The 9,922-nt window shown below is 36.0% G+C and overlaps 2 protein-coding genes and 1 long non-coding RNA gene across 4 annotated transcripts; 2 read left to right on the plus strand and 1 right to left on the minus strand.

The window, feature by feature from the left end:
* Nucleotides 1-1,858: 1,858 nt before the first annotated feature.
* LOC116019831 lies at nucleotides 1,859-4,614 on the plus strand. Its single transcript, XM_031260176.1, has 5 exons — nucleotides 1,859-2,634; nucleotides 2,755-2,876; nucleotides 3,013-3,053; nucleotides 3,711-3,809; nucleotides 4,186-4,614. Exons 1-5 carry the CDS (start codon nucleotides 2,097-2,099, stop codon nucleotides 4,352-4,354), a joined length of 969 nt encoding a protein of 322 aa, XP_031116036.1. The 5' UTR covers nucleotides 1,859-2,096; the 3' UTR covers nucleotides 4,355-4,614.
* A 703-nt stretch (nucleotides 4,615-5,317) lies between these two features.
* On the minus strand, nucleotides 5,318-9,307 carry LOC116019830 (glucomannan 4-beta-mannosyltransferase 9-like). Its single transcript, XM_031260175.1, has 9 exons — nucleotides 8,788-9,307; nucleotides 8,564-8,662; nucleotides 8,157-8,409; nucleotides 7,944-8,054; nucleotides 6,802-6,938; nucleotides 6,581-6,694; nucleotides 6,268-6,467; nucleotides 5,983-6,180; nucleotides 5,318-5,509 (listed from the first exon to the last, which is right to left on the minus strand). Exons 1-9 carry the CDS (start codon nucleotides 9,115-9,117, stop codon nucleotides 5,350-5,352), a joined length of 1,602 nt encoding a protein of 533 aa, XP_031116035.1. The 5' UTR covers nucleotides 9,118-9,307; the 3' UTR covers nucleotides 5,318-5,349.
* On the plus strand, nucleotides 6,099-8,779 carry LOC116019833. 2 transcript variants are annotated; one of them, XR_004098772.1, is made up of 3 exons: nucleotides 6,099-6,678; nucleotides 6,783-6,877; nucleotides 7,911-8,779. It is a non-coding gene; the product is annotated as an uncharacterized LOC116019833 (long non-coding RNA). The 2 variants fall into 2 exon arrangements; XR_004098771.1 differs by having other exon boundaries at nucleotides 6,099-6,877.
* Nucleotides 9,308-9,922: the final 615 nt, after the last annotated feature.

A 9,922-nucleotide genomic window follows, 5' to 3' on the forward strand; every position in this document is an offset into this window, starting at 1 on the left:
CCAACAGTCCTGTTTTCCTGAAATTAAAAATTAATTTGATTTAGGTGCCTATATTTTCTTGGGTCATTCTTGGTTAGTGGTGATTAATTTAGGTATCCATTTGTACCTAGAGCTTGTTAGTCCTAGTCTCGGACCTATATAGTCATTAAAGACATTGTAATCATAAGCGATGTTTTGAAAATTCTTGGGCTTTTTAGGTGTATATAGTTTTTGAAATTGGGGTCGAGTCATATTGTTATACACCCTAGAATAGAAAAACTGCTTATATCTATTAAACCGTTCAAATTGCACTTTTGACATCGGTTTATGGACCATAAAACAGTCTTCATAAGAAGGATATAACCTTTCGGTGCCTCTCATTGGTCTTCTAGTTGACTTCTAAGGCTTATTGAACCTCTTGGGTTTACCATTCGTATAATCACGATTCAATCTGTTACACGAATGGTTGTTACCCGAGTAATTATTGGGCTTGCCATTCGAATGGTTACTCTTCTTAGGTTGACCACTTGTGGATTGACCATTCGGTCTTCTACCACTGGGTTTGTTCCGAACAATGTTCTAAGCACTCTTTGTGTTATCTTTAGAATGCTTACCCTTCAAGAGTTCCACAACCTTCCGAATAGTGTCACCTTACGGTTGACTATTCGTTTGTGGTGCCTTGCCTTTGTCAACTACTCTTGTTGGTTCATGCAACAAGTCTTGACCTTTAACAAACATAGATTTTAAACATCCACTGGTTGAAGGATCTATTGGGTTGGTCAATATGACATGTAAGGGAGAGTTGTGATTATAGCCTAATCCGACCTTATCATCACTCGATTATTGCTCATTTACCATTCTATCCATCACCACTCACGATTTATTTCTACAAATGTTTTAGAGACAGAATTTGACAAATTTAGGATTAATCTGATGAAACTGGTATCACATAATTTTTTTTTAAATAGTACAAAAAGAAAGAAATTTATGAGAGTGAGGCCTAAATTCCGTTGCAAATTATATCGTGGACCGCGGTCCACAATGCATTGTGGACTGCGCATCAAAACGACGTCGTTTTGATTAATGAAAACAAACAGATGAAACCACATCCATTCCGTGTCATTCACTTTCAGTTCATATACACTGCAGTTACATTTCAACACAACTGTAGTTATATTTTAACACAACTGCAGTTACATTTCGATATAGCTACAGTTTCATTCGATAATATAAAAACACAAATGTGAAACTGTTATCCAGTATCAGTTCATATACACTGCAGTTACATTTCAACACAACTACAGTTACATTTCAATATAACTACAGTTTCATTCGATAATATAAAACACAAATGTGAAACTGTATTCAGTATCAGTTCATATACACTACAGTTACATTTCAACACAACTACAGTTACATTTCGATATAACTACAGTTTCATTCGATAATATAAAAATAAATGTAAGACACTATATTTTGAGATGATCTGTAGTATCAGTGACCATGGTCCACAATGCATTGTGGACCGTGTTCCACGTATAACAACTGAAATTCCGTGCACAAAAATAATTTGTTTGATTTCTGAAGTAACGAATCTTAGGAAATACTCCGTATCAAATTTCCAGCATCCTCGTATTACACGTGAGTCTTTCGTGCGGTGCACGTGCCTATTCCTCAATTTTATCAAATTAGAAAGAAAAATGATTAGTGTGCTTGGAAAATATAAAATTTAAACTTTTGTTGAAAAAGAGAAAAGAAATATATAAGGAATAAAAAAAATAAAAAATGTAGTATTATAGAATGACCGATTTAGCCTTCCACCAGCCAAATATGCGAGGTCAGTTTAGAAAAATATGAGCAGCCTAGAAGGAAGGCCGAAGAATCTGGAATAAGTTGATAACTCTGTGCCATCCTCCTGCGCAGCCGTTCAGCGCATAGCTCAAGCCGACCACATTTTTCACTCTCTCTCTCTCTCTCTCTCGTTTTTTCAATTTTCTCTCACAACAAAAAAAAGAGAAAAGAAAAATTGGAATTTTTGATCTCTTCTTCCCTTATCATGGCTACTCCGAGTTAGAAGGGTAAATTTTTTATTTTTCCGTTGATTAGCGTCGTCGGTGATGCTCGGCGTACTGTGTGCACGTCCCAAGCCGTGGCTGTTAGCGTCGCTGTTCTCCTTCCATGCGCACGGCTCGACATCGGCGGCGCACCATCGGCTGGCGGCTAGTCCAATCCGATCGGTGTTGGTAGCCGAGGGGGACGATCAGCGGCGGCTGCACCACTCCACGAGCTGCAGATTCGGCGGCGGCGCCGAGCGAGGAGGTGGCGCCGCGTCGATATGGCACGCGATTCTCCCAGCCCGCGGCCGGAAGAGTATATCGAGTAGTAGTAGGGCGGCGGTGTTCCACCGCCACAATTGCGAGCTGACGAAGAAGGGCGGCGAGGGGTCTTGGAATGCGGCGTGGGACGCCAGGCCGGCTCGCTGGCTCCACAACGCTGACTCCGCCTGGCTCCTCTTCGGCGTCTGCCCCTGCTTGGCCGCGCCGCCCCTTTTCGATCTCTCCGAGGTTAATTCTGACGCCACGGCCGAGGACCAAGTCGACATTCTATCCTCAGATTCATCGCTCCATAGCCCTCCTCCCAATTACAGAGTCACAGGTCTATACACACACTCTTTATCAAATTTGCTTTTTTTTCTTTTTTTTTTTCAGTTTTCTATTTTTAGATAGTAATTTTAATGTTTGAATGTCATTAAAAATGGATGAATAAAAATGACAGGAGTTCCCGCGGATGGGAGATGTTTGTTTAGAGCCATAGCACATGTTGATTGCTTGAGGAATGGGGGAGAGGCTCCTGATGAGAATCGCCAGAGAGAATTGGCTGATGAATTAAGAGCTAAGGTATATTCCTCTTGCTATTTTCTTTTTTTCTTTCTTTTTTTGTGGGTAAAAAATTTATTCATTTTATTATCAGCAGTTTTGTGTATTTTGTTTTTGGAATCATATGGACTTGTGATTGATTGAGTAATTTTTACAGGTTGTTAATGAGTTGCTGCAAAGGCGAACAGAAGCAGAATGGTATGTTTAGTTAGTGTATTAGCGTGTTTTGATAATGCGATAATGAACCAAATGTGTTTTGAAAATGCGATTTTGAACTGAATGTGTTTTGAGGATGCGATAACGAATCTAATGGATATGTTGTAAGAATGTGATAATGAACTGAATGTTGCGTGTTTTGAGAAGAATGCGATACTGAACCAAATGCATGTGTTTTGAGAATGCGATTTTGAACCGATTGTGTTTTGAGAATGTGATAATCCGAATGAATGCGTTTTGAGAATGTGATAATGAATTGAATGTGTGCTTTTTCACCGTTTTGAGAATGTGATAATGAATTGAATGTGTGCGTTTTGAGAATGTGATAATGAACCGAATGAATGTGTTTTGAGAATGTGATAATGAACCGAATGAATGTGTTTTGAGAATGTGATAATGAATTGAATGTATGCGTTTTGAGAATGTGACAATGAACCGAATGTATGTGTGTTGATAATGCAATAATGAATTAAATGTATGTGTTTCGAGAATGAGATAATGAATAGAATGTATATGTTTTGAGAATACGATAATGAATGAAATGCATGTGTTTTGAGAAAGCAAATAGATGTATGTGTTTTGAGAAAGCAAATAGATGTATGTGTTCTGAGAATGCTAATTGGAATTTTGTTTTCTTAGGTTTATTGAAGGGGACTTTGATGCATATGTGAAAAGGATTGAAAAACCTTATGTTTGGGGCGGAGAACCAGAGCTGCTGATGGCTTCCCATGTACTCCAGTAAGTTTTTTCAATTTCTTACCATTTGATCAATTATAATCAATGTCTTCAATGAATAGAGCTTTTAGCTTTTATGTGTATGTATAAGGATTTGTGAATTCTTTACTTCAAATTGAATATTATTTCTTCTTGTAATGCAATAAAAACAAATAAAAATGTGATAATTTTTTTTTTAAAACAAAGGTTATTGATATAAAATAATCTTAGTAAAAGTTTGTAGTTTAATTGTGTATTAAAAACAAGCTAAATGTATTGCTAAACTATGAAATATTAATTCTATTTTATGAGTGGTTGTTATTTTAGCTGTATTGTTTTTAGGTTAGCTGTATAGATTAAAATGTGTTGTTAAATAATATATATATTTTTTATTTTGTAGGACACCAATTTCAGTATTCATGATACATAGAAGTTCGGGTAGCTTGATAAATATTTCAAATTATGGTGAAGAGTATCAGAAGGAAGAAGATGGAGATACTCCAATCAATGTTCTGTTTCATGGCTATGGTCATTATGACATATTGGAGACTAATACATTGGATGAATAATTGGAAATAAAAAATTGAATAGGCAAGGAAAATACATATTGTTTCTTAAGGTGGTTGATGAACATTTTATTCGTGCCTTTATTAATCAGTTGAAATGACAACTTTTTAATTTTTTATAGAGGTAGGTTTTTCGAAAATTTTTAGATTTTATTGTCTTTTTCCAATTCTTACTTTAAAAACAAATTAGATCTTGAGTGGTTCTTCTTATAATGTTCTGTCAATAAAGCAATAAAGCACCATTCTAAGAGTTTTGCCATGAATGTGTTTTTGGATGGTAGGAAAATGAGAGTCTTATAGAAGATTGAAATGGAGAGTTTAGAAGATTAGAAGATTGATTATTGTATGGGATAATTGCAAATGGCAATAAACTAGTCATTTTATGGAAGGTATAGGCCTTTGGGAGATTTTAGATTGTTATAGAATTATTATCAATATTGCAGTTTACATTCTGTCTGTTTGCATCTTGTCCTTATATAATAATTATATCACCATCTTTATTATTAGGAAAAACAACACTTTTAGTCCCTGAATTATTTTATTTTGAAAATTTAGTCAATATTAATTAATTTGAACAAATTTAGTCCTTTAATTGTTCATTATGTTATTGTATTTCCTGTTAATAATTATCAAATTTCGATAGCAAGTTCTTTTTTATTAGGTTAATTTTGTTATTTAGCATTAATATTCATGATTAAAGTTTTACTCTCTTCATGGAAATATTATTTTTAATAGTGAATATTAATTTTAAATAATAAAAATAACCACATATGTTAATGGAGTTTGAAATCATATAACACTGGGAGCTAAAACTGTTACATTTTGAACAATTGAGAGACTAAATTTATTTAAATTAACATACATGGACTAAATTTTTAAAATTAAAATAATTTAAAAACAAAAAATGTTACTTTTTTCTTATTATTATTTTCATAATTATAAAGAATAATTGGAACTGCAGAATCAAATTACACAATCAAATGATGTTCCCAACTGAACTAAGCTGTCACAAATACTCCAATATAACCAATTCCAATGACTAGGAATGCTATGCCTTGGAGAAATAGGTACACATAGAACCGGTTCTTTCCGAAATAGAAATCGCAGGATCCACAGAAGAGGAGAAAGAATCCAACAATGATCTCCAACAAATGCAATCTGTACATCAACAAGATAAAGTTGCTTTCATTTTCTAGATTTTTTTTGAATGACGGGAAAACTTTGTAACCTTTTTGGGTGTAGGAAACCCCGTCTTGTATAACCCTACTGACAAAGGATCCTTAGGTTATCCGTGGTTGACCGGTTCAAACCAAAGGGACAAGAATTCGAACGAGTGACCTTGTGGTTACAAGTGTGAATCTCGTCATTTTGATTGGGATTACCCGTAATTGTAGCCGGAGGAACTAAACCAGTATAGGTTACAAGTGTGAATCTCTTGTCATTTTGATTGGGGTTACCCCGTAATTGTAGTCGGAGGAACTAAACCAGTATAGGCTACCCATAGTTGATCAGCACAAATCAAGGGGGTAATTCAAACTCTTAACCTTGTGGTTATAAGTGTGGATCTCTTGTCATCTTAACTGGGTTACTCCTCCTTTTCTAATTTTAATCTTATGGAACGAGAATCATACCTATCTCCGATTTGAAACCGAGGAAGTTTGAGTGTAGATTTAGATCCTGTTTTGGACTTGAGGGTATTGCCAAGCTTTTCAGTGACAATCCATTCGTTGACTCTCCCCACTTCAAGAAGGCCAATGAACGTTGCAATGGTCCGGTGGAGGGACATGACATTCTCAAAAAGGATCCAAAAAACCACCAAGTGGAATGATCTGAGAATCAGCAAAAAGAACACAAGAAATTCTTTAAGAAATTTTTTTTTTTTTAAGGAAACAAAAGAGAGAGGGTTGGTTGGTTACCTTGGACAGGGCAATGCATTGAGAAGTGTCACAGCTAAAGGGATATAAACAGCACCCCAAAGGGGAACTTTGACCTCTGGGATCAAAACAGTTGCAGGGAGAACAAGGCAATAGAAGACGAATGTGACAATATGCGCGACGATTTTGTTGACAAGGAAAAAGGCGTATATCAGATACACTTTCCTCCATACTGAGACATTCTACAAGTACGTGTTCGAGTCAAATGAATCAATAACTCAAAAAGTTGCATAAACATTTTCAAAGTTTTGACATGTTTAAGATTGAGTGGTTTAATTTGTGATTGTGTTTCTACCTTGCTTGTCACTATCTCCATCACCATTTTCTTGAAAAGAAAGGCAGGGCCACATGACCACCTATGCTGCTGGTATCTGTATGCCTTGAAGCTGCTTGGTAATTCACTTTTCACCTATATATAATTCATTACTCCATATTGTTATGTTCATCAAAACCTTGATCTTCTCACTCCAATTTTCATGTGAATAAATATACTGAAGAAGCAAGCAAGAATTTTACCCTGACATCACCAAGAAACACAAATTTCCAGCCCTTGAGAGCAGCTCTGCAACCCAGATCCATATCTTCCACAGTTGTACGGTCCTTCCATCCTCCTGCATCATTCAATGCTGACATTCTCCATACTCCTGCAGTTCCTGCATTCAAATTTTTACATTTTGTTACTCCTAATTATTGGTATTTCAATAGTTATACTGCGAACCAAGACACACCTGGTCTAAAATCATAGCGTTTCAAAACGTTGAACATTTTTCTGAACATTAAGCTTTGAGTTTCTGAACATACTAGTTTATAAACATTAAGCTTTGAGTTTTGAACATACCAGTTTATGAACATTAAGCTTTGAGTTTATGAACGTCTAGTATCTAGTTTTGTAACAAGAAGCTTTGAGTTTCTAAACATTTATAAGACATGTTATGAACATGTAATAGAATGAAAGTTGTAGTGTCTAATTTATGAACGATAAGCTTTGAGTTTATGAACCTATAATGTTTAGTTTCTGAACATTAATCTTTGAGTTTCTGAACATATAGTGCATAGTTTCTAAACATTAAGCTTTAAATTTATGAACATACTACTTTATTAACATTAAACTTTAAGCTTATGAACATATACTGTCTAGTTTTTTAACATTAAGCTTTGAGTTTTTAAACATATATAAGGCATGTTATTGACATGCAACAGAGTGAATGATATAGTGTCCAATTTATGAACAATAAGTTTTTTTTTTCTTTTTTTTTGAGTACTACTGACTCTGTTACAATGTAGTATCTGTTAATAGCTACTTTCTCAACCTACTGAAGCACAAAGAGTCAACAGTTGTCTCAGTGGAACACACTCCCATTATCCATATGGGAGTGTAAACTGGGACACCATCACACCGGGTGCCACTAGACCACAAGGTCTTTGGCATGAACAATAAGTTTTAAGTTTAAGAACATATAGTATTTAATTTCTGAACATTAATCTTTGACTTTTTGAACATATAGTGTGTAGTTTCTGAATATTAAACTAAACTCTAAGCTTCTGAACAGAAACAGTCTTTTTGAACCAAGTTTCACCTTGCAAGGTGTGGTTCACGATATAATTTGTATTGGTATTTGATGCAGGTATATATATGTGTGTGTATATAAGGTACGTACCATTGAAGCCAAAAAATGCATGGACTGCAGACCCAACTTCTTGCTCCACTGTGAAATGGTAATCCATTGACATCTCTTGCATTCTTGTCAGCATGCACTCATCAGAGTTGACTGCCATTTCAACACAAAACACTATGTAAGCATAACTGCACAATTAAGGGAGTTTGAAGGTGATGGATATCATATATATGAAGAGAAGCTGAAATGCTATACCGAATTTCCAACGAGCTTGAACAAGCCCGATTTCAGGGTTGTGCACCAGGAAAGGGATGGCCCGGCACAAGAAATCAGGGTCGGGTTCGAAATCCGCATCGAAAACTGCCACATACTCACACAGCTTAACATAGCTATGCTTCATTCCTTGCTTGAGGGATCCTGCTTTGAACCCTTTTCTGTTTTCTCTAGTCTCATACTTTATGTTCACCCCTTTACCTGCCCATCTCCTGCACTCTTGCTGGACTAAAGCCTGTTTATTGTTATTAATTATTACCTAACATTTTAGAAAAAAACCCAAGACACTAACTATTTTGAGCCATAATCATAAAGGAAACAAACTATGCATTGTAATAAGAATCATAATGTTGCTTGTACTAAATTTTGTGTTGTCTTTTGATATATACCATAATTGCAGTATCAGTTGAATCATCAAGAACTTGAACTATGATTCGATCCGCCGGCCATGAAAGGTTGCAAGCAGCTCCAATGGACAAGTGATATACCTACATATACACAAATTAAAGAAACCATGCATTATTTATTTAGCATTATATTGTCCACTAAAGTTGGGAGTATCAATCCCCTTATCCACAATGAAATATAACAAATGAATTGCAAGATATATTACCTCTTTCTCGTTGCGCATTGGAATTTGAACTAGAACCATAGGGTAATCCAAGTCTCCTCCAACCTCTAAATCCTCCTCCTTCTTCTTCTTCTTCATGGGCTCCCACTTGTACTTTTTCTCTGGCTTTCTCATGAAAAGCTTCAAGAAAGCACAAACCACTCCCAAGTAAACTTTCTCCACCAGTATCATCACTGACATTACCAAGCACACCCACACCATCACCCTAAGAAATGGCGCAATCAACACTGCCCTTCCTTGCTCCCACACCACCCACAGGTTGGTGGCAGTAACACCACCACCACCACCCTGCATGAAGGCCTCCGGCAGCATTGCTGTTGTTAGTCACACAGGGCACACTAGTACAAAACAGCTAATCTGCTACTATTGTAAAAGACTTTTCGCAACTGTTGTATAACAGTCGTGGATATTAGGGTCACAGAAAGCCTTGGACTTCCGGCAGGTAATCCTCTAATTGGTTGATTGATAAGGAGGGAGAGGCCAAGAGGGTGACCATTATATACTACCCACAACTCAATCTTGTTTAATTTGTTTTCTCTTCTTTTTGTGGGTGGTGGTTCTAACTTCTAAGAAGTTTCTCTTTCTCTCTATTGTTTTTGATTTAGTCTTTGGACTTTGTACTTAAAGCCCAAAGTTTTTAGATGAAGAAAAGGTGGCATGGCATGTTTACTAATAAAAAAACCAATTAAAAGCTAAAAGCATAATTATATTGATGTGTGAATTGAATCAGTGAATGTGTCATGAAAGAGGTTGAGTTGAAACCGGCCGGCTCCTAGTTTTATTACTCCGGTTGGATTTTCCGGTGGAAATCGTATCAATTGCGTGTTTAATGGGTGCATTGTGGTCAAATGTCAATGAATTTCAATTCCCCATAGTTTTCCTATATTACGTAGCCATTACTATTGTGTTAGTTGGGTGACTACTGACTAGGCAAATGATGTTCATTATATTTTAATTAACAACTTTCATATTTATAATAAAGAAAATAACAAGCATACATCTAATGATTAAAATTCTATGATTAAGTCTGCGATACTTGCCAACAAAGTCGAAATTCCCTCGTTCTCGGGCCCTCACATTTTGACTGGACAGAATAGTCGAAGGGTAAATTATTGTG

Source organism: Ipomoea triloba, chromosome 5 (assembly GCF_003576645.1).
Source record: "Ipomoea triloba cultivar NCNSP0323 chromosome 5, ASM357664v1".
NCBI lineage: Eukaryota > Viridiplantae > Streptophyta > Magnoliopsida > Solanales > Convolvulaceae > Ipomoea > Ipomoea triloba.

Excerpts from the sequence above, each read along its gene's own strand:
- LOC116019831 (XM_031260176.1), top strand. The coding sequence starts at position 2,097 with ATGCTCGGCGTACTGTGTGCACGTCCCAAGCCGTGGCTGTTAGCGTCG. Across the intron at positions 2,635-2,754 it reads TCCCAATTACAGAGTCACAG|GAGTTCCCGCGGATGGGAGA; the intron begins GTCTATACACAC and ends TAAAAATGACAG. Across the intron at positions 3,810-4,185 it reads ATGGCTTCCCATGTACTCCA|GACACCAATTTCAGTATTCA; the intron begins GTAAGTTTTTTC and ends TTTATTTTGTAG.
- LOC116019830 (XM_031260175.1), bottom strand. The coding sequence starts at position 9,117 with ATGCTGCCGGAGGCCTTCATGCAGGGTGGTGGTGGTGGTGTTACTGCC. Across the intron at positions 6,939-7,943 it reads TGCATTTTTTGGCTTCAATG|GAACTGCAGGAGTATGGAGA; the intron begins GTACGTACCTTA and ends ATTTGAATGCAG. Across the intron at positions 6,695-6,801 it reads TGTTTCTTGGTGATGTCAGG|GTGAAAAGTGAATTACCAAG; the intron begins GTAAAATTCTTG and ends AATTATATATAG.